The sequence below is a fragment of the Bubalus kerabau genome, chromosome 9 (genome assembly GCF_029407905.1).
Source record: "Bubalus kerabau isolate K-KA32 ecotype Philippines breed swamp buffalo chromosome 9, PCC_UOA_SB_1v2, whole genome shotgun sequence".
Classification (NCBI taxonomy): Eukaryota; Metazoa; Chordata; class Mammalia; order Artiodactyla; family Bovidae; genus Bubalus; species Bubalus kerabau.
The window spans coordinates 15186395-15210854 of record NC_073632.1 but is presented as its reverse complement, the minus strand read 5'-3'; the positions used below and the strand labels follow the sequence as shown (position 1 = coordinate 15210854).

Here is a 24460-nt window from a genome sequence, read left to right as displayed (position 1 = left end):
TCCAGGGACTGAACCTGTGCCCCCGGAAATGGAAACACAATCTCAACCACTGCACCACCAGGAAAATCCCCAAAGGCCATGTCGCTCTTTCCTTTCTGACCTCCTACAGTGTTTGCTTCTTCTCAACAGTGGCAAAATCTTAAATACTCTTCTCATCTGTGATATACTAAGTGTACTCCCTACTTCTATTGCATGGCTCTGATTTCGAGGCCAAGAACATGATATATGCAGTAAGTACCTGTTTACCCTTATCAATACATGTGGAACCTTACCTAGAGACACTTCTTAGAAAGTAAAGTTTCAAAACAGATATTTTGTACATAAGATAATTCAACTCAGCAGACCACCTTGAGATATTACATATATGTCAACGTGTGAACTATGATATACAAACTACATATAATCTTATTTTTGAAAAATTGTTTTAGGGAAGGAAAACTCCAAGGATCTTTTCCCTTTTTTTAGCAAATCCCTATAGCAAAAGGAAGCAAGAATTAATAGTAGTTAATACTTCCTAGTGTTTGTGAGTGCACAGGAGATCAGTGTAAAAGACGGTCACTGCTGCGTTAACTCTCATTACTCCAGCTGTTAACCAGATGCTCAAAACAAGCAAATTGCCCTGAAATGTTTTTCTAAATTCTTTTTCTTAATCTGCTAAATTATCCAAATGCTGCAGAGAAGGCAATGGCACCCCACTCCAGTACCCTTGCCTGGAAAATCCCATGGACGGAGGAGCCTGGTGGACTGCAATCCATGGGGTCGCTAAGAGTCAGACATGACTGAGCGACTTCACTTTCACTTTTCACTTTCATACACTGGAGAAGGAAAAGGCAACCCACTCCAGTGTTCTTGCCTGGAGAATCCCAGGGACGGCGGAGCCTGGTGGGCTGCCGTCTATGGGGTCGCACAGAGTCGGACACGACTGAAGCGACTTAGCAGCACCAGCAGCAGAATATTTTTAATTATGCACCTGAAGTCCTGCTACAAAATTTGCATGACATAAGAATTCAGAAGTAATTTAAATATATTTTTGAAATTATGTAGTATAAAAATAATTAGTATTGGAGCTGACAGGATTTAAGATATATTAATATTGTAATAAGACTGTAATATTATAAAATTCAATAAGAAACACAGAATAAAAATTTATGGGGGAATATGTTTTCCTAGCACATACAAATGTGAAAGAAACTCAGGGAAATATAAATGGTGAAAGGTAAATGAAAAGAAAATGGAAATCAACCTTAAATCTTCTGATGTGTCTGAACTTTTCAGAGAATTATTTTGCAGTTATCTTTTCCTTTTTGTTTTGTGACTGATATTTACCTACATAAACTCTGTGAATTCCTCTTTTTAGAATAAATGGAATAGCTGTTCTTTTTAAGAAGAAAAATAATTTTATTTTGATTACTTCCTCTCAAGAAACTCTTAAATCCTCAACACATTGAATCACTACCATTCAGAAGGAAAAATTAGCATCAGCTTGATTTTCGGTATTTGAATATTATCACTAAGAAAATTCCACAGAGGATGATTTTAGTCAGACTGGATCAGGATTTATTCTTTTTCCTTATAGGATAGTATTCATTTTCAATGCCCAAGCATATGAAAGTTGAGAATTTCAAAAGAACATATCAAAATTAATTTAAAGACAAAGATCAAATATTCTCTGAGCAAGGAACTGAACTTTTCACCTTTGTTTCTTTTTTATAATATTCTGTATTTTCTAGTATTAGAGACGTTTCATCTAACTATAACCTATTTTTGTCTAATATAAATGACATCTTCCCAACTTAAAATCATTAACTTATACAAAAAAAGATAATTGTCATTCTAATTTTATTTTGATCTTCTATGATCATAATTACAGAAAAGATTAAGCACCTCATTGTGTTAATATGGTACTAAGTAAAGTTCAAGGTAATTAAGCTGTAGTTTTTACCAACCATACACTTGAAACCTAAGAAATTCATATTTTATAGAAAACTATTAAAACAGACTATACTTAAATCTAAATGAACATTTTTATTGTTGCTCAGTCCCTCATCGTGTCTGACTCTCTGCAACCCCAAGGACTGCAGCCCACCAGGCTTCCCTGTGGGGAAGCCTTTACTATTCCCTGGAGTTTGCTCAACCTCATGTTCACTGAGTCGATGATTGCAAATATAAACATTCAGAGTTGTATATTTATGAGTAGAAAGGATTTCATAAGCATTGGATGTCTCAGAGCAAGTCAAAATCAATACTCCTATTTTCATCACTTGAGGTTTCCTGAGAGAGTTGAGATTGAAGGATTCTGTGAATAATGGACTCGGTTGGAGAAGAAAGCTCCTTTACTAGGGAGTCTCTGACACAGGCAACAGCTTGGGAAAGACTGAGGGCTAGCAGCATTAGCAGATCAGAGGCTACCCAAACACAGGAGGAAATGGACTTTGGAGGAATTAAAATAAAATGTTATACTCTTTAAAAACATCCTATAATTCAAGGATTTTAAGAGTCAAGCACCTTTGCAATTATTCAAAATGTCAGACTGTATTCATCTGCACAGAGTGAAGGTATATTGTAAGGATTAAAAGAGGGATCATTTCAGCTATTGCCCTTCTCAGTGTGATCCTGGCAGGTCACTCAGTCAGTCCTGCTGTGTCCCAGACACCTCATCTGGAAACTGGAGGCAGTAATGACAATACACATCTCACAGGAGTCTTAGAACCTTGAAAGAGTTGAGATCTAAAATTATACTGGACACACAGTATTCATTACTACTATAATTAGAAAATAAACACACAAATAGATTAAAAAATTTACAAAAAACAAAGTTAAAAATTATATAAGCTTGGTGGACTATTTTGTTCCATTTTATATTCTCTTCAAAATATCCATTATGCACGGTACCTTTCTTTTAATGGATTTCTAAAGTATACACCACCTACTGAAGTCAGGCTAACTGAAAAATTTACATTTAGTGGTTAGGTTGTGCTATGCCTGGTGTAGGAAACTCTGAGTCAAAACAAATACTTTGTTAAACCTGTATTAAGGTTCATTTTAAAAATCTGAATATAGTTTTACTGATTCAGTTTGCTATACTTGTTCAAAAGCACAAAACTGAATGTTTTTAAAAACTGTTTACCAAGTATTAGATTTGCCCAAACTCTTTACAAGTTGATAAATTATTTTAAGTCGGCATTTTACCTAGTAAATTTGATGCCATCAGAACAATGGCATGTCTGGCTACCAGATCACATTTGACCTTGGAAATATTCCCAGCTGTGACCTAGAGAAAACAGATTCCAAACTGCCGTCTTTTCAGGACGGATACAAAAATACTTCAAGAAATTATGAAGCTCTCTCTGCATGTTTCTTTCCATATTTTACTCTGTTTCAAAATCCACCTTGATGCAAAATTTACCTAATTTGTATTCCTCAAAGATTAATACATTTAATTTCAATTACTTGTATGGCATAGAAATCTTTGCTTATTTACACGTAGCCTTCTCCCCTTGAGAAAATAAGCAGTTCTGTAAAATTCCAATTTCTCCCACAGTATTTTTGGCACTGGGCATAAGGTTTTGGGCAAGCGTTCATCTACTCATTCTCCTCCAATGCTAACTCTTGACACAAAAAGGAAGAAAGGATGTGTTTATTTTCAGACTATTTCTTTGACCAACATGGAGTGGAAAGCTTATTATGAAGTGATTCAGTGTACTTCTGATCTTCATCTATAGAAGAGGAAAGCTAGACCTGAACACAATTGAACTCATACTTAAACTTACAATGGGCAGCTGAAAACTTAAAGCTTGATTACCTAAAAACCAGCATTAAGAGAAACTGACCACTTCTGCATTTTTCATGCATTTATCTTAACAGTGTTTGTGTTTTGTTTTTTTTTTTTTTGGTACAGAATACATTTTTTAAAAAGAAATGGCATAGAGATGATCTCTCTTTCACAGATACAGAAAATGTGATTTACATATATGAAGCAAATTGCCAAAGGTCACCAAGCTGGCGGAAGGCAGGGCTGGGAATCAAACTAAAAGGTTTGAACGTGCAGCTCAAATTGTCACTGCTTCCACTGACATCAAAAAGAAAAAGAAGAGCCAAGGGAACAGTGTTTTCCCAAGGACAAATCAGTCTCATCTGCAAATAAGTCCAACAATCCATCCAACCATCTATGATATTTATTATTGCAGGACAGGGCCGTTATTTCACATGCACATATGCCAATGAACTAATGAATCTAATCAAATTTACAAGTTAATACCATAAATAACAATAACATTTTTGGATGCCACTGTTCATTTTCTTAATGGCTTTCATATATGGTTTGTTTTACTTGCCACAGAATCCTATGAGTTTCACTCAATCAAGTTTATTTTCTATAACTGAGTAAACTGGAGCTCAGACTGACTTGCCTCAAGTTATGGCAAATCTCATCCAAAAGGCAGTTATTCAGTCTTCTAAGTGCTCTTCTAAATACAAAGGATTCTAGAGTGTTAAAAATATTAGTATCTAATGCCACATTGCTAATTTTCTTGTTTATAAAGGCAAAAGTAAAAGTTTCAGAAAACTGAAAGTAAAAAGATATGATCTTTTGAAAAATATAGTATGAATTTATATTTTATTGATATTTTCTTACAGTAAGCCTTAGAATAAATGTTAAGAAGCAGGCAGCAAGCAAGATATTTTTCTAGGAGATCTGACTCTACTCAGAAGAAAAAAAGGGATTGTATGCCAGTCGTGAGAAAGAAATCAGAATACAGATTTTAACTTGACTTAACCAAAAAAATGGGAATTCATTTAGACCATAATGTTATGAGGAAAGGACTCACCCAAGATACAAAAATATTTTCAGGAAAATACCCAGAAGTTGAAGCTGCTTAAGCAGACAAAATACAGTCCATAACGCTTTCTGATTCTGATTTAGAGTAGAACCGGGCCTTTGAGAGAAAATCATCTGGGGGCAATCACCATTTGTCAAACGATCTGTGAATATCACTGGCTAGTCTATTTTAAGAGGAAAATGATGTGGGGAACAGAGTGAATCATTTCTGAAATGAGGAAGAAAGAAGAAGAGATATGGCAGCTTAACTCAGACTACTTTTCTCAGGAACGTGAAGATTCAGAGGGAAGAAAGGTTAAAGATACAGTGTGTTTTTCCAGACTGAATGACCCAGAAGGCATTTTAGTTTCTTGGAGGTCAATTAAATAATTACTTTTTATTACAAATCAAAGTTTTATTCGTTGCACTAAAGAAAAAGCTTATGCAGGGTTTCTAAAGGGTTCCAAAACCATCCAATTAATGGAAGTTCATATGTATTGAGCGTCTATTAAACAGTCCAGGAATCATGTTAATTTTTTATGTTAATTACCTCAATCTCTCAAAGAAACTGAGGTTTAGAGAAATATGTAATATTCTCCATTAGAAGTTGAGAAAATGAGATTTGAACCCACGAAGTCTGACTCTTAAATCACTATGAAATGTTGACTTGAAGCAATTTTCGTTTTATATTAAGCTCTATAAGGAAATATCTAAATTAATGGCCATCAGATGTGTGGGATCTAATATGGAACAAGTTCCAAAGGAAGAAAATAATCAATGATTAAAGAGAATTTGAAAGTGTTAATTTGTTATGACATGATACATGTGAATTTCCCAGAAATGGAAAAGTGTACACGTTTATGAATTGACATTTGTTTTCAACTTTTAGAAACCTGCTTGACAAATGATTTTTACTCTTAAATCCTAAGTAAAAAAAAAAAAATTAATTTCTGAAAATTAAGAAGATCCACAGAACACTGATCTGAATGTATTTATTAAAAAGGCTCCAAGTGAATTTTCAAAATATCAACTTAAATGTTAAAGCTTACTTGCAAAAGGCATCTTTATTCTTTGCCATTCCTGTGATCTTCTCAATAGTGAGACTAGTTAGATTCATATCTAGTTAATATTTAGTTAGTAAATGCAGTTTAGCAGGGAATATATCCTCAAGCTATTGAAAAAATGTTCATCTTTTCAAATCACATTGCATATAATACCTGTGAGTGTTTAATGCCACAGATCATGCATAAGTGACTGTGTATGTGTATGTGTCCCAAAGATCAGATATAAAATACAGGGGAAGGAAAAAAAATTGATAATTCACTGCATACCTAAATTTTGTTCAGAACACAATATAAAATGGAAAAAAGAGAATATATTTGTGTTCAATTTTTTTTTAACTTCTCAGCTGCTTAGTATTCTGTATACCCCCATCGGAGTCCTGGAATGTGTCTAAATAACGCGCATATTATAATGAAAACTTGAGGACAGGAGAGTCAGGGAAAAAATGCAAGGTTCAGGCCAGTATAGTACGATTTTCCCGAGTACTACCAACATTCACTCCTGCGAAGTAGCATTCAGAGGCATGTTTAAAGTTCACAGCAGCCCAGTGCTCCCTCCCACCTCTCCTGGAAGGGAAAAACACTTCTCAACATAGCAAAAGCCCACCTACTCACAGGGGAGGTTAATTACCACTACATAATTAACCTCACAAGAAAATTGTTAAGATTAATGAGGCAGTGCTTACTAAGTGTTTATAAGCTCCCCTTGAACGCCCATAGAAATATTTGTTTACCACAAACACCTACATGTATATTGATAACAGATTCTGTGCAAATTGTGGCAGTACAGGATCTGGGTGAACACATATATCATGGCCTATGTATCTGGAGGGAAAAGAAGTACCCAAGGAGAAAGAGAGGAAGGGGGGAAGGAGGAATGAAGATAAAGAAGGGAGGGTGAAGGGAAGGTAACGGGGCCACGTTTTCATCTGTCAGTAAGAACCCCCAGACCATAAGGAATGTCTGCTACTCAGTTCTTTGACAATCATGACTCAGCAAAAGACCACGTGAACATATATAAAAATCCAATAGCTTTTGAGTGTATGTCAAAAGAATGGTCTCTTGTTATCTAAACGTACAACAGTGAGTGAAGTCACTCAGTCGTGTGTGACTCTTTGCGAGCCCATGGACTGTAGCCTACCAGGCTCCTCCGTCCATGGGATTTTCCAGGCAAGAGCACTGCAATGGGTTGCCATTTCCTTCTCCAGGAGATGTTCCCGACCCAGGGATTGAACCCTGGTCTCCCGCATTGTATGCAGACGCTTTACCGTCTGAGCCACCAGGGAAGTCCAAACATACAATGCCTGTATTAATTTACTATTTTAATTAGGCTAGGACAATTAAATATTGATAAATTAATACTTAAAATGAGGTCCAGAATGTTGTTAACAATAAATTGAAATTCAGCTACACCAGAGTACACTGTAGAATATTCAGGTAGGCGAGATCCTCCCCACAAAATATCACAGACCTGTCTGGCCACCACATCTTCACAGCTGAATTACACAACAGGTCACCAGTGTGCCCCGTCACCTTTTAAAACCACCAGTTAACGCCACTGTGCCCCAATCCTCCCTAACTGGACGTTTTGTTATCAGCTAGAATATGCTAGGTTAGGCTGCAGTAACAAAGACAAATCTGAATACCCAGTGTCTCGAAACAGAACAAGAACTTCCTGGCTCAGCCTTCAGGCCACGGAAAGGGGCTCCAATCAGCTCTCATGTTTAATGACACAAGCTGCCTGGGGAGGCCCTTCTCTCTGGCACAGGTCCCCCTGCCAGAGGCAAAGAGACCACTCTGGTGATCTTACTCCAGCAATGAAATAACCCAACTCAGAAGCAAGCAGTAACACTTCTGCTTACCACCCATTGGCCAGAACCAGTCACATGATCCCATCCAGGCACAGCTGGTCCAGAAATCAGTCACGACCCATGCCCAGAGAGAGGGAAGGCTGACACTACTGGAAGAGCATTAATAACACTTCAGTGTCCACTCATGTCCATAGAACAGATAGATGCCAACATGGTGAACAAATGACCTCCAAAAAAATTTTATGCCCTGATAACTTTAGTTTACTTCAAGATGCTTGACAGTCTTCAGCTGAACAGTTTGGGGAGTAACTAAACAATCAGGAAGAGAATCAGAATGAGTAACACCCAAAAACAGTACATTTATAAAGATTTAACACGAGGGCTTCTAATTATTCATCAGATAAAGATCCAAAAGGATCCTAATACAATATTCGTATTTATCTGGGTAAACTCCAGTCTATGAGCAAGAGGTATGATTGCAATAAGCGAATTTGCAGGTTCGGAAACTTCAGGCGAAGAGGCTCAGAATCCAGATGATGAGACAGAAAGATGGACAATTCAGGTACTACTCCTGAAACACGACATGCAGCCCCAGGACAAACTGACCCCAAGGAAAGAGAGATCCCAAGGAAAGTGTTCACAGGACAGGCAGTAGGGGACAGGTCATGAGCAGGTCTCTTATTCCATAAGTGTGACAAAAACAGAAGGAGGGTGTTTCACCTGTGGAGGTGGATAAGGCAAGCTCTGGGCTTCCTGCTCACTTCACCAAAGAAGTCCTATTTTTAATAAACTTTTTCATATATTGACTTTTTATTTTGAAAAAAATTTCCATTGCTAAGGGGGAAAAAAGCTGTATTAATTCATATCCTATACATACTTACTTCTTTTGCATTAATCAGTTCTTGCTACTTAATGGATTAACTTCTAGTCAGCCATATTACTGTGGTTTCTCTCCCCTCAGGATGCAGAGACCAGTGGCAAGTATATGTAATATTTATTACTGCCTAGAATTCACTTATGCCCTTTATCACCAACTGGACACCAAAATATGGTCATAAGAAAATTCCAGGAAAACCACTAGACAGAGGGAAGCCATACATTTTTAAGAGAACAGACTGTTAATATATCACAAGCTAAGGAAGGCAATTAAAATGCTCTCAGTGGTACAAATGGAACCAACAACCGTGCTTCATGGCCATTTACTTCATTGTAGTTGGAAGTAAAGCCGATTGAAAAGGCTGCATTTGGTTAATATCTCAGACACCACTTAAAAAATATACATAGTTTGCCCTCTAAGTTACAAAAACCAAGGCCAGCCAAAGAGAGCCGACCACAAGCTGACATTTCTGTAAAGGAAGCTGACCTCTCTGGGAAGCCAAAATAAACTGAAATCTCTCAGCCCAGATACAGAAGCAGATCGTTGAAAATTTGCCAGATTTATGTGGAAAGATTATATAAAGTAAACAGATTTCTATCTTCTCAAGGTGCCCTCTTTTCCACATTACAATTAGTATGAGGAGCCAACATTAGAAAAAAATATTTCCAAAAGCATTCACTGAAGAATAAATATTTGTTATGTATCACCTACTCAGAAAAATCAGAGCTGTATATCAACAGAAGGTCAGAAAAAAATAAAGGTTAGCCTGTTTGTTTCTTTGGAAGTTATTTTCCTTTTTCCTTCTCAGGACTCTTCTGTGACGTGAAAGGCAACCTAAACACAGAAAGAGTTAAAACTGTAATTTTCTTAATGAAATTATAAGGGTAAACTTAGCTGCCTTGGTTTCTTTTTGCAATGAAATGAAAGAAAAAAAAAAAGTTCTGTATTAGTCTTGTTGTTGTTTGTTTGTTTGTTTTTTGTCTTTGCTTGGAGTAGGAAATGGCAACCCACTGCAGTATTCTTGCCTGGAAAATTCCATGGACAGAGGAGCCTGGTGGGCTGTAGTCCATGGAATCACCAAGAGTTGGACACATGTACTTGAGATGTATAATGAAATCAACAGGCAAAAGGATATTTACATTAGCAACCGAAATTGTTTTTTCATTTTATATTTCCACTATTATAATGATATAAAATGAAAACTAAATATTAACCTGCCAGGACTTTTTACATTTTATATGTGAGCCTTGAAATTGCCAACTCACAAAACTTTCCTCGAACACCCAGGCCAGTTCAAATGTTCTGTGGTCACATCATTACTGAAAAATTGTATATGAATGTACATGTTACATGATTTTAAAACAGGCTAAGTAGTCAACAAGTCAACATGTACATACAGAAAGACTATTGGAGGAGTTCCTAAACTCAATGTAGTTATGAAGATGAACATTTACTGATCCTGAGTTAGGATCAAGTGTAAAATAAACCATGTCAACTGAGCTTCTTAAAAAATGGCCAATTGGTTTTTACTTTGATTAGCTCAACTCTTTCAAGTGAAGTGAAAGTTGCTCACTCGTGCCCGACTCTTTGCGACCGCATGGATTGTAGCCCTTCAAGGCTCCCCTGTCCATGGAATTCTCCAGGGAAGAATACTGGAGGGAGTTGCCATTCCCCTCTGCAGGGGATCTTCTGGAACCAGTGACAAACCTGGGTCTCCTGCATTGCAGGTGGATTCTTTCCCATCTGAGCCACCAGGGAAGCCTAGCTCAATCCTTTCAATTAGTAGGGTTAGCCAACCTGCAACTCTGCAAATGGCTAATTATTACATAAGACTGTTAGCACATTAAAAGGAACGATTTCAGACCAAGCTCAACGTAATGACTTAACAAAATCACATACTCCTGTACCAGTAAATGTCCCAATAAGAAACAGACGATGTCTTGTAGTAAAGTAATGTGAGAAGAGAGTAAGGCATGGATAAAGCTTGGAGAAATCAGGGAGACAGAGTACAGTCCTAGGGTGAGAATCAGGGCATGGGCCTCAGGACTGAGAGAAGAGAGGGGTTTCCAGAGAATCCAGGGAAGCCCACCCACAGGGGCTGTGACCTTCAAAACAGGAGTGGGTTCTGATCTGTTTCCCCCTGTAATAGCATTTCTCAATGTGCAATGGGATAACTAAAAAACAGAACATGTTATTTCTTTAAAACACAGATTGCCCTAGAGAATGATAATAAAACGAAAATCCAAGATAGACCTTGGTAAATCATCTTTCTAAATCTAGACAGGCTCTGCACTTGAAACACACTGCTCTTTAAACTTAATGCGCTTAGACTGAAAATCAATAGATTTTTGAAACTTACATCACATTTGTTTAAATAATATATACCAATTACAAAAAAAAAACCTAATGAATGAAAGTTCTGATTTGTAAAGACGAGTCTATATTCAGTAGTAAAGCAATATACTCTGATTATTGTTCTGGCTGGATACCAGGTAATTTTCTTTTTTAATAATTAGATCTATCCAACCATCCTAAATGACCATGTCTCTTTTACATTATAGAAATGGCATTAAATATAAACTCCAAGAACACTTACGTTCAGTTGAAATAATATTCCCGTGATACATCTGCAGATTGGAATTCTTTTAGTCAGGTAAGATTTGGATGAGATGATGCTGAGAGGCCCTTATGAATCTGAGAATTTGTGATTCAGGTGTTCCAGAAACAGAAAGAAACTCATAGCTCTAAAATTCTGTAGTTTTTCATTTGGACCAGTCTATAGTAAAATGATGAGAAAGGAAAGTCATGGTCTTTAAGGTATAATCGGCCCATGTTGATGGAGCGAATAATAGGTGCCTCACACAGTTACTGCTGAAGTAGAATAATCTGTGCCACAGACCTCTGTGAACTGGAAAACACTTTCTCAATGTCGGGTTTCCTTACATTCTTTTAATTTATAAAATGTTTAACAAAACACTCCACATCTTTCTTTTCTTAAAAGTGATACGTAGTTGAAGTTTTCTCTTTAAAAATAGTTATTAGAGAACAAATTATCTTTATTTATATATGTGGTGTAGATATTAATTTTAATAAATTTTTAATCAAAACTTTAAAAATTATTTTTAAATGGAGGAACACCAGTAGAAATGTCATGAAATAGATACTCTATACCATTGACCTAGGAAAGCAAATATTTCTGTGTGCCATTTCTATCTTTTTAACCCATTCATTGCTAAAAAGTAATTCACCAAGGTAGACTCTGGTTAGGTCCACAATTGGTTTAATGCTTTTGATTATATCTAAGTGCATGTAAATTGCATCCTCAACACTGTAATCTGGTTCCATCAGTGTTTCAATGTCTTTTCCATGCACATATTTGCTCTGTTTTCCCAAACAATTCTCAGTCTTTAAAGAATCTTGTTGTCTAGAAGTAATTTGAGAATATAATATCCAAGATTAGGTTAGCAGATAAATTATTTCACTTAATATGGGAGAAACTAAGCAGTAACCATTTTGCTTTCATATTTTATAACATGCTCTAAGTGTAAGGGATGTGTCATAAGGGGAAAATGCATATCAGCAAACATGTACAATTTCAGAAAAGATTCCTATTCAGGGAATTATTTTTGAGAGAAATATCTCCACACTAATGTATTTACTATGCATTTGTTACTCATGGCACTTTCTGTGCAAACTAGAAACATATTACTTTATTAAGAATATCTTATTAATAATAAGAAGAAATATATTAACCTTTAATAAATAAGTATTAGCTAGGTCATTCTCTGCATATGAGCAAAATTCCTGAATGACAGTTGAAAGATAATTGAAAAATAGAGCATTTAGCATTTAATTGAACACATAACATTTTATGCAGTCTTATAGTTGGCATTCTGTAATTCAACTTTAAGAAAACATTAGAATCTTCAAATGAGTTCTAACAAATTTTTAAATTTGTTTTCAATATCTGAATATGTAAGCCTTTGGAGGACTCTGAGGGCTCATTAGTCTATAACAACTAAACACAATTCAGTGAAAAAAATTCCAAAAATGTTCTACTTCTTTTCAAATGATTTAATATAGATTTAATTGTTTCAGGATAATTCCTTTTCAAAACAGAACTCAAAACGGGAATTTAACTTTGCATAATGCAGCAAAAAGTAAAACACTTGGAAACTCCTTAATTTACATTTAGATTTTACAGACTTTAAAAAGGATCAGCAATGATATCCAGAGGACAGCTTTCCAGCCCTGGGATGACTCACATTCACTGGCTTGATCTATCCGATGTATTAGTCATGCCTCCATCAACACAAAGGTATCCAGATGCGACCTTTTCTTTACATAATACAAAACAGACATTCAATCAACTAATGACCCTTTGTTAAATGCCCTAAATTCCTAAACAAGTTCAAATAATTATATGGTAATCTACTTCATTAGTTATTATCAATCATCTATCATTTATAGCCAAAAGATAAGAATAAAATAGAGGTTTCAAAAACTGAATTGAGGGCCTAACAAAACTTGAGGATTAGACCAAGTGTCTTCCATATGCAATCTCATCTAATTCAGCACTTCACTACAGTACAGTCAAGCTCAGTGAAGCACTGTCCCTTGTCAAGGATGCAACGAGGTGGCTGAGTCACTCTCAGGACCCAAGGGCATCTCATACCAAAATACACCTTTCATTTCAATGAACTGACACACTTAGAAAAATTGAATACCTCTCTGATCTGTATTAGTTAATTGAATTGGTAAGAAGTTTCCACAGAGCTGACAGGAACTAAAATATTCCAAGCCATTAATTTCATTAGTTTTTTGGGATAATTTTTTTTTAACTACATAATGTCATATCCTGTTCTCTGGTACCCTGAGGAATAAGCATTTCTAACAACCCAAGAAGGGAAGCGGGGACACAGAACAGGTTCTCAGGTGAAGGTGTGGATTCAAACCCAGCTCATTATATTTCAAAAAAGTAACAAATGTTGATTTTTTAAGAAACTATGATTTCAGATCCAAGGGCCAGATGACTTGATCTGTATTTGTAGATAATACAGATCAAACTGACTCTAAGGACCCTGTATTTTATTAAAGTATTTCATTTAACAAGAAAATCACTTCTATTAGGAAATGAAGTATAGGAATACATGAAGTTGGAATCTAAGTAAATGAAATGCCCATCTCAGTTTTGAAGAAAACTAATGTGTAGCACATTTATCTGCAACTAACACTGAAGTCAGAATGACACACATGTGTACACAAGATTTTTCTGTTAATATTTTTAATTTACTGCCTCCAAAAAAAGTTGCCATATAATGGAGTTTTCATTAATTCTACATATCTGAGCCACTCCCTAAATTGCTTGACAAAATTCTAAAATGGCAAAAGTAAAAATTAGGGCCTGTTACTTGGCCAGGCCTAAAATTTTAGTAGTATTCTACTATTACTATACGTATAGATCATAATCAGGAATAAGTAACAGAAGCTCTAAACGACATGAAAATATTCCTCTTTCTTGGAAAGACTTTGCATATGTTTCTCTTCAAACTGTGGAAAAAAGATTTGGAAAATGTCATTTCTGGATAAGAACTGCTAAAAAACGTAGATAGAAATGAAGAAAATTTAAAAAACAGGTAAAAATTGGCAAATTTTCTTACTACTGTTTTTGTAGACAGCTGTATATAGAAAGCTATATTTATCACTAATCTATTATAATAAATGCATATGGAACCAACACTATTTCTCAATGACTCCATTCTTCTTGTGCTTTTAAAAATGTTATTAAACAATACTTTGAGATACGGAGCTGGCTAAATAACACCTTAATTGTACTGGAAATGTTATAAATGGTATTAACCTCAATTTATTGGTATATTCCTTATTTAAATTTTTTATTTTGTTTAGCTCATTTAACATTCATTTCAACCAATCTTTATTGAAGCTCTGTTTAGACTGTGCTAGACAACTGGAAGACCAAGTCTGTACACTTGAAGAACTCACAAGACTAGCACAGGAAGACGGAAAAATAAATGGAAATTTCAATGCCATATGATAGATGCTAGAACAGAAGTACAGTGTGTGCAAAGGGCTATGGGTCCAGCCAAGGGGAAGGACAGACTGACAAGATGCCACTGACTCAGGAGATCTCTGTACATCCTGATACAGTGTGGGATCACAGCATTCACAAAGGAAGTAAGAGCCAGGAGGCTAAAGAAGCAAGGGAAAAGTGACTAAAAGAGTGATGAGGCAAAAAAACCCCACAAGTAGAAAGAAATGAAATCACCTGAAAATGAAGAGACACACAAATTGCTCTGGATTTGTGCCAAGTTCAAACACACACACACACACACACAGGCTAGACTTTATATAGGCACATGGTGAGACTTCCTTTGGGTGGATGATTATCAAGGATTAGCAGGGGCAGAATGAAAAGACAAGGAAGTGTGTGTGTCCAGATTTCCTGGAATCTATACAGGGATCCCAACTCCCTGCACATAAGTAGCGCCATTGATGTTAAGTAGGAAACAAAGCTTCGATTAAGGATTATTATGTGATTTAGACACCCTGGTATGCAATTTCTCTCTCTTAACTGTTTTAATTATTTAAGTGAAGTAGTAAGAAATAAGATCATATATGATCTTTTATACTTTAGCTATATAGTCCAGGATCATCTGTGGTAAAAGAAAGCTATAAAAAATATTAAAGACCTCATGAATAAATACCAGTCTTGCCCCTACTCACATCTGAAAGCCAGGTAAACAGCAATGTTACTTTAGTTTTCTTTTAAAAACAGGTATATAGACTGTACATAAAAAGTTCTTTAATAACTGCCTGAAATAAGATGACATTATTTTCAAGAGAGTCCATTTTGCTGATTTACTAGACTTTCAAAATTAAACATAAAAATTAGGAAATGACAGCTAAGTTTCTATAATCACATGGCACCCTCAAATATGTGAAATATGATCTTAAATAAGAAAATATTTAAATATAATAAAATTTCACACTTTAATGTAGCATCATTTAACAATTTACTTTTATAATATATTCAAGATAACACCTATAATTGTCAGTGTTGTCATTTCAAACAGTAATAGTCTTCTCACTGTTTTCTGGTTATGAAATTCTTAAGTACATGAATGTTTGTTAACAAATATCTTAGTAGAAATCCTATCTCAAAACTGACATTCCATTGCTGAGAGCCCATAGTTTTCTCAAATACTGACTAAACATGATAACTCCAATGGACAGATACAAAATATTCAGTATTCAGCATATCTTTATCATCACTAGCAGCATTACATTAAAAATTCTGAAACTGTATCCACTGAGCATAAAGACCATTCAGTCAAATTTGTGCCACCTGTGTGACATAATACACTGGAAAATACTTCTACTCAAGGCTTCTGAGTCAGTACTTATAACAGCAAATAAAATGGGAGGCAAAAACTATGGAGGATGAACTTGTAAATATTCCCCTTATGATTTACAGGATAGTTTACTTTTCACAGAGAATAGAAATCATAAAGTAATATACAAGTGGGACTTTTAAAACCCCATTTTAGAAGTTGAGATTACATGTTACCAAATAAAATGAAAACATTTTGGAATTAAATTAGATATGAGTAGCACCACCGTATGTAATTATTACATATAGCCCTCAAGCCCTGTGAATATCATTATGTGGTAGTTTATTCGAAACAGTAAGATTTTACATATCATTTGTATTGACTATGATTTAATGTACTTTTTGCATAATTTGACTAAATTAAGCATCTGCAGATTTTCACATTCCTTTCCTACAATGTAACATGGCCTGAAAGGTCTTCTTTGAATGAAGTAAGGAGTACTATATACATATTTTATAGGAATTACTTACAAATGCATCAGCCACAATTATGTCATCAGGAATTACTTATCCTTACCTTTCTGACTCAGAACACCTAAGCAATTCAAGAGCACAAATTTAGAAGACAAAGGATATAGGCTGTGCAATTTTACTGATACAGCACATACTCTTCCCCTATTATATAAACTTTTCCTCTTCAGCTCTATTAACATGTTAACAATTTTAAAACAATCACTGATTTCTCTATGGAGGCATTTCTTTCTCATTTCACCAGCTAATTAGCCAAAAGAAGCGTACAGCCTCCCCCAGGATTCAAACATCTAATGTCTAAAATCACTCTTAGTCATTTACTGAAACGAATGGCCATCTAGTCCAACTTCTATAAATCTCAGCCCTTTCCTAACCCACACCTCATGATCATGACTAGCAAAATCTCTAAAAATCATACTCCGTGAGAACACAACAACTTTGTTTTTGTCACTTGCTACCATTCACAAAAAAAAAGGTTGTATATATACCAAGATTCTTTTTCCACTGTCATCAGCAGTCAGTTTGATGATAAAATTTTAACCACTGAAGATACAAATTTTCTCCATTTTCTTAGAACAGCAATAGAACAGACAAACAAAACCTGGATTCTGGTGTTAATTGTCTTATTAGCCAGCTTATAACATCACACTTTCCTCATGTACTATAGCTTCTTATTCTAAGGGACACTAATCGGTTTTAAATGGTGTTAAATACCATCCCTGCAGTTGCAAGTGCTTCTCTGGGATTTTTACTAGAGAAAAGAACTCCTGTAATTTAAAACCACTTTGCTTTCTTCAGTCACAGCTGTTAGGGAAACACTGACCTGTAGAAATCTTAAAGGTTTTTTCACCCTTCTCCCAGCGCCATTAGTCTGAATTTATTTTCTAAGGCTTCTTTGCCCCGGGTGCCATGTCTCTTCCATAATTCCCATCCCCCAAAAGGCTTTCAGCAGAAAAGTCAAGGCTTTTTGCTGGTTAAGCCGTTTTCTCTCTCTTTCCCCACCGCCCCCCACCCCCTTACAAAACCTTGGCTACTCTTAAAATTCTCCAACAACGTGTCAATTTTATGTTGGCCACAAAGACAACTTCTGTTGGGGGAGGAGAGCAAGGAGGGACTGGAGCTTGGCTGTCCCTTTCCACAGACAGAGATCTTTGTGGCAATCAGAAAACATTTCCTGCATAAAAATTCAACATGCACTCTGGGTGCAGGGTTGGGGAGCAAGAGAGGCTAGATACCAGCCGTGCCCTCAAATGAACAGAATGCATCCCCTAATCTTCCAAAGGGGAAGGCCGTTTTCTCAAAATGTGCCAGCTTTCCAGCCTTATTAAACATAATCCACAGTCTCAGATCCTGGGGCAGCTTCCCCACTAGTCTGGGTGAAGCTATAAATCACTCCTGTACTTTCCCCTTTTCTTCTGCATTTCCGCTGCACGGCTTTCCATCTAGCTCAGCTCTGACAAGCTCAAGAGGGGACCAAGAAGACAGAACCAAAAGTCATGCTAACAGGGTACCAGGTCTTGCAGGACCTGCCTGTGTTCATTTGTAACCTTACAGTCTGCACTTTCAGTGGGCTTCCGTTGACCACAGAGCCAGCATGGGACTTACTGTGCAAAGCATCTTTAACACAATGATGGGTCTTTGGGGGAGGGGCACCCTTGCCATCCCATGTAGGGGAGTAATTTGGTCCACACCGACATGCCATTGAATCTGTGTCACCTCTCAGTAGCTACACCCCAAGTTCCAACCCGGAAAGAGGCCACAGATGAGACAGTGGGCTGAAGCCCCAGCGAGAAGCCTACAGATCCACTCCTAGGTCTCTGAGTGTCTCCGTCTCCCCCAGGGGCTGCAGCCTAAGAAAGCAATAAAGCATCACCCCCCAGCCACCCACCTCCATCTCAAACTGACTCCACATTTTTGCACCTATTTTCCCCTGAACACTCCCACTGGCATCTAAGGGCAGGTTGCTGAGCACCACCCCACCCTGCCACCCGTCTAAAACCTTGAAAAGTAAAACTAGCTTAAGAGACCAGTGAGGATCACAAATCAATCCAGAGATGACCCAGGGATGTGGCAAGGATCCGGCCAGTGTGGGACACAGCACATTTCCGCCCCATCACCCCCCGCCCCCACCCAGGCACCCCCTCTTGGCTGACCTTACCTTCTTTGGGCGGTCGCTTGGCCTCCCTGGTAAGATTGCAGACCTGGGTGGTTTGCAGCTCTTGGGTCAGGCAGCCCTCGGTCTGCTCATTCAGGGGCAACACCACGTTATTTAACAAAACCAGCGCCTGGTCGTCGAGCCCCCACTCTCCCAAGTGCTGAGGGCAGGTGCACTTTGTATACATGATCCCGCAGGACTCCGTTCTCCCATTTTCTGACTTTAAGCAGCTCTCCAACCAAGTGCATAACACATGGCAACCAAACTGGCTCGGGCTCACCTTGTTCAACACCAAAAACTCAAAAAAAGATTTCTGATCTTCTTCCCCTTTTTTCTGTAATCCTGGGAAATCGGTTGGAAAGACCCGACGTATCTGAATAAAATTTTTGTCATACTGTAGAAAAACGAAAGCATTCTTGGATTCGCAGAGTTGCATTATAGAATGATTCTTTCTTAAAAGATCCTTGATTTTTTCATGGGAAAAATGATCAAACTGATAAGCCAGGAGGGAAAAGTTAGAGCAGCTAAGGTCCTTTTTGGAAAATTTCAGGTAAATGCTATATTTGGTTGGATCTGGATTTTCCAGCGTCCAAGTGCAGTTTGTAAAGTTTTTGGGAAACATTTCACTTACAGAATACGATCCATAAATGACTCCCTTCACCAAAGTTGAACACCAGAAGTCTTGGGCAGCATTAAATCCAAACATAACCAGGAGATAGGTGGAAAATATATAAATCAGCAGGTTACGAACAGCCTTCATCCTATGTCATTTGGCCTGTAAAAATGGCAATGAAAGTAAAATGCAAGTAGGAGTCTACGCGCATTGATAAAAAGAAACTCCTTCCAATATTACAGCCAGCTGTTTCCAAGATTTCAGTAAAAAAGCCTTTTTTAAAAAGGGCAGGTAATTTTTTTATGCCATAAAACTATCTGTTGCTGTGTGAACAGCGCCCTCACGTGGTCCTTCGCAATGGCCAAATTCTCTACATTCAATTTTAAAATAATATTCAATAGATTACTAATAGGAATGCTCTTATCTACCAAGATTTCCTTCAAGTGCATTATGATTCTAGTAAAAGAAGAGGAAAATTCAGCTTTTTAAATATAACAACCTAAATTTTAATTTCTGAGATATTTTTAAGCAACCTAGACAAACCTTTTCTCCCCCTCAGCTCTCTGCCTGCAGTAAACAACATCACACAAAATCTGATAATCTGGGAACAGCTGTCGTCATATTATTTCTTTTCTTTTAAATGTGAAAAGCACGTATGACAAATGATAGCCTCAATTTTAAAAGCACAAATGATAATTTGTTGCAGCTGAAACACCATCACCCAAATGCTCCTACTAGTCTTTGCAGGGGCCACTATGTGAACTGATGGGAAATTCCTATGCAAAACTACAGGCATTCATGTAGATTAACAGAATTTGTAAACTATCATCCAAGAAAGGGCAGATACAGAAGGAAGACTAGCTTTCGGACATCATCATTGAGAACCACGATTTAAGGCAGTCATTTCAATGTGACATGCCTCCTGGGATACATAAAGTAGACCATTGTATTAGTATCTGTTTCCAAAGGCGTTACTAGTGAATAATCCCAGAACCACAGGAACTGAACTGGTTTCAGTCTTTTTTTTTTTTTTTAATTAGGGCTATTTTACCTAGAATTATCTACTGTAATTTAACATTTACACATGGTAGATATATGAATTAGCATTGTCTCTTCTAGCAGATTTCAATTACTGAATTGTTGCTACCTCTCCAATAACAGCTCCAAAGCTCTTTTCCTTTCCCCCTCTATTTTTTTAACCTGGTCTTACATAATACGGTAATTCTTGGTTATATTTACCTCTGTAAGTTGTTATCCAAAAGTAACTTGAATATTTTTCAGCTTTAACCTTTAAGAAGTTATTTCTTAGAATAAATGACACTGCTTTTTTGCTTAGCCTTTGAGCTGAGAAAAGTGATGCCAAGTTAATTTTAAAAGTCTTTAGGCTGCAGTCTCTTCCACTGTTCTGTAAACAGAGACAGACATACAGACATATAGATAGTTAAGAGTTTTCATGTCTTTGCCTGGGTCCTCTCTGAACCAAAGGATAAAATCCTCTTCCTCCCCATTGCATAACACACACCAATGCATGCACACAAAATCCAGTTTTGAAGTCCCTGAAGACAGATCTGCAATCCCCAGATCATGATTCCAATTCTATGTCTTCATATAAGCAAAAACAACTCCAATTCTAAATCTCCATATAGCAGCAGTTTAAAATAACATCAGAATTGCTGGGACTATCAAAACAGTGTTCTCGGATTCAAACATACAGCTCAATGAATAATGCATTTTCTTCTTGAGAAAATAAAACCAAAGAGGATGTAAAGGTTAAAAAATAGGGAAAGTTATAGCAAATTCTAGAAATAATCCCCCCTTTTCCCCCTGCTGTAGCACTTTGCAGGCAATGCAGGTCTGCGCAGTGTTCTTCAGGATAGAGTGTAGGCGTTGAGAGCCAATGTGACAGTGAGTGTCTAAATTAGGAATTCCATCCATGAAAGGGGGCTTCATTTTATAATCACTAACTCAAAAAGAGGTCGTATTTCTTTTCCTAATGAAACCCGGTACTTTTGCTTCCATCTATTTGACAGTGCATGTCTGCATTGCTGTGCTCATCAAGGATGAGAAACAGTGGATAAAAGGCTCTGATTTCACTCTTCGAGCCTGCTCAAGAAAGCCCCCTCAATATAACGCTCTTTATTTCGATCACTGGTATACTCCTTCGTGTACGGAGTCTTCTTTTATTCTACATAATCACAAATGGATCGCCGAACTCTGTCACCCCCACCACCACCCCCATCCCCCGCCAGTCCCCGACTGCAGGGCCACTTCCAACAATTATATCTTTCTCTTTAAGAAAGAAAGAACCGGGTTGCGGGTGTGTAAGGGACCCGGCCACCGAGGATTCAAGGATGCCATTTATTTATTTATTTGTCTCCTGCTGAGAGGCAAACTGGCGTTTAGTTTAGCTCCCCTCAAAACTGATTTTCTGGGTGACACTTTAGTCGAACATAGACGGCGCCATCACTCCACTGATTTTTTTTTTCTTTCTCCCCCAACAGAAGACCCACGGCCTCCCCTTAACTTCCTTTTAACCTAACATTTCCCCCCACAAAATGACCCCGATCACACACAACCGCCAGATGTTCCAGGTCTCTCAGCCTATCCCTCCTGACGGAGCACATCTCTGGAAAACGAGACTTGCCTAACTTTTCAACTGCGGCGTTTAAGTCAATGGAGACGGTCAGGTCTGCTCGCAGCCCCTCCATCCACCAGCAACAGCCTTGCCTTTCCCGATCCTTCCTCCGCAACCCCCGCCCCCCGGGGGGGGGGGGGAAGGCTGGTGGCTGGCGACCCTGGCGGAGGGAAGGTGACCCCCGGACCCCCGTCCTTACCTTCCTCTCGGAACACTCGGGGCGCCTAAGGCAGCAGCGCAGGCACGCGTCCCAGCAACAGCGACGGAGAGACGCCCCTTCGGTCCCGAGCCCCGGAGCCCATCTTTCCCCGGCTGAGCTTAGAAAATCAGGATGGATTTTTTTTTTTTTAACGCGCACATAAGATAAGTAAAAGAACGCGGGGATCGGGGGTGGGGGGAGAGAGAATCAAAGAGGGGAGGGCTGGGGGAATAAATGCCCCCCAAGGAACCCGGAGCCTACGCCGTAGCCAAGTGAATCCAACCTCCCACCGAGGCGCCGGCGGGAGCGGGGAGAGCCCCCCGAAGACAGACGCTAAGGAATTTAAAAAAAAAAAAAAAAAAGGAAGTGGCTTCACAGCCACTGGAGCTGTTTTTCCAGACCTGCCCCCCCAGCAAAGCAATCGGCCAGGAAGCCAAGGAAGCGCGCCGAGCAGAGGCGGCGGCGCGGCCGATGCGCCGGGGCGGCGGGTTCACTCCGCGGGCGCCCGCGGCCGCCTCGGGAGGCTGGGGCTCCTGTCTTCCCCTCTCCCCGCTCTCCTCCCGCCCCTCCGTCTCCTCCCGCCCCACAGCCCGCAGGTACTGAGGAGAGGAGGGGGGAAGAAAAAAAAAAAAAGAGAGAGCCTTGGCTGGGGATGCTGGTGATGTCGGAGAGCCGTGTGAATGCCCGGCGAGGAGGGAGGCGAGAGGGGAGCCAGATAGTAAAGCTCTGTGTCGGGCGTGCGCGCGCGACGCTCGCTCTCCCGGGCGCGCGGCGGCCGGAACGCGCGGCCCCCCAGGCGCGCGCCGGGCCCCGCGTGTGCTCGGCGGCGACGGAGAGAGCGCGCGCCCCCGGGGCGCGCGCCGGCCCCCCGCGTGTACTCGGCGGCGCGCGCGTGAAGCGCGGTGCGCCCGGAGGCGGCCCGGGGCCCGCACGGAGCTCGGCGTGGTGGAGCGCGGGCGGCAGGAGGGGCGCGCGCTGGGGGACGGCGGGCGGCGCGCCAACCCCCGGGCCGCGATGCCCCTCACGTCACCGCTGCTTCCAGCCCGCACTTCTCGGGAGCGCGGCTGTCTGCGCCTGGGAGGTCTGTGCACCTGCAGTTCCCAGCGCCGCTGCCGGCGGGGACTCATCGCCCCAGGGAGGCCAGGCCGGGGCTGCGGAGCGCGGGAAGGCGACCCCCGGGGCTAGGGGCGAAACTGCCGCACTAGGTCGCTTTTCTCTCTCTCTCTCTCTCTTTTTTTTCCTAGCGCCGACCTGTCGCAGCTTTTCTTTTCCGCACCTGGACTCGGAGGGATGGATCTCCCACCGCGGAGGGGGCAGGTCTCGCCCCCCGCAAACGGCGCGCGTACCCGGGAGGAACAATACTAGTTTTTTTGTTTGTTTTTTTTTTTTTTTTCCTCTGCGAGTCTGCAATTAACATCTTACTTGTTCTGGCTGATACGGCGACCGAGGTTGGGCGTCTGCGTTGCTTTCTGCATGGCGATGGGATCGTGCCTATGGGGTCGAAACTTTTGTTTTCGTAATGCATCCAGTTCTTTTTCGAGTTTCCCTAGTAACAGTTTGGGCACGGGGGTGACAAGGAGGGAAGGACTGGAGGAGGAGAAGCGACCAGATTCTCGATTTAGCATGGAAAGAGGGGTAAATGTCTGCCACTCCCCACCTTGGTGTTCTTGCCTCCTGGACAGTTGGCTGACAAGTATTTGATGAGCTAGCCTCCAGTACGTGCAGCAAAAGGTTATTTGACTACCGGGTATGCCTCTACTTGTAAACGCAGTTGGTGCCTTGCAAAACAGGTGATAAAATAGTGCGTTGATGTAGGGGAAGAGACCATGCTGGGGTAATTCATACAACGTGTGGAGTCTTCCTCTGGGTGAGTTGCTTGAGCGGCAGGTCAAGTTGAATAAAACACATTTCCATCATTTTCTCTCCTTCTGCATTTTTTTTTTCTTCCTCATGTTGTTCCTCACCCCTGGGTCGATTGGATAGCCGGGAACATCGTTTTTTAAAAGAGGATTGAAACATGTAAATATCATGTATGAAATGAGTTGCCAGTCCAGGTTCGATGCACGATACTGGATGCTTGGGGCTGGAGCACTGGGACGACCCAGAGGGATGGAATGGGGAGGGAGGAGGGAGGAGGGTTCAGGATGGGGAACACATGTATACCTGTGGCGGATTCATTTTGATATTTGGCAAATCTAATACAGTTATGTAAAGTTTAAAAATAAAATAAAATTAAAAAAAAAAAAAAAAAAAGACTGTAAAAAAAAAAAAAAATAAAAATAAAAGAGGATTGTAGTGAAAACAGAAAGGTGTCCACGATCTGTTCACAGGAGTTGTCTGAAATGTTAAAACTGGTCCTTTACTGCTTAATACATATTAATAGGGTGACCCTCTTTAAGGCTTTTTCTTTT

The 24460-nt window shown here is 39.3% G+C and overlaps 1 protein-coding gene across 4 annotated transcripts in view; it reads right to left on the bottom strand.

Annotated features, from left to right (window-relative positions):
- ADGRB3 (adhesion G protein-coupled receptor B3) overlaps nucleotides 1-23706 on the bottom strand; it is an 884916-nt gene extending 861210 nt beyond the window's left edge. For 2 of the 4 annotated variants that reach the window (XM_055534756.1, XM_055534759.1), the window contains exons 1-3: nucleotides 22050-22773; nucleotides 20455-20620; nucleotides 18606-19377 (exon numbers count right to left, since the gene is read on the bottom strand). In XM_055534756.1, the coding sequence (XP_055390731.1) occupies nucleotides 18606-19362 (757 nt within the window). In that variant the 5' untranslated portion in view covers nucleotides 19363-19377; nucleotides 20455-20620; nucleotides 22050-22773. Of the gene's footprint in view, nucleotides 1-18605; nucleotides 19378-20454; nucleotides 20621-22049; nucleotides 22774-23471 lie in introns of those variants that run through there. The other 2 variants (XM_055534757.1, XM_055534758.1) reach the window with 2 other exon arrangements.
- Nucleotides 23707-24460: the final 754 nt, after the last annotated feature.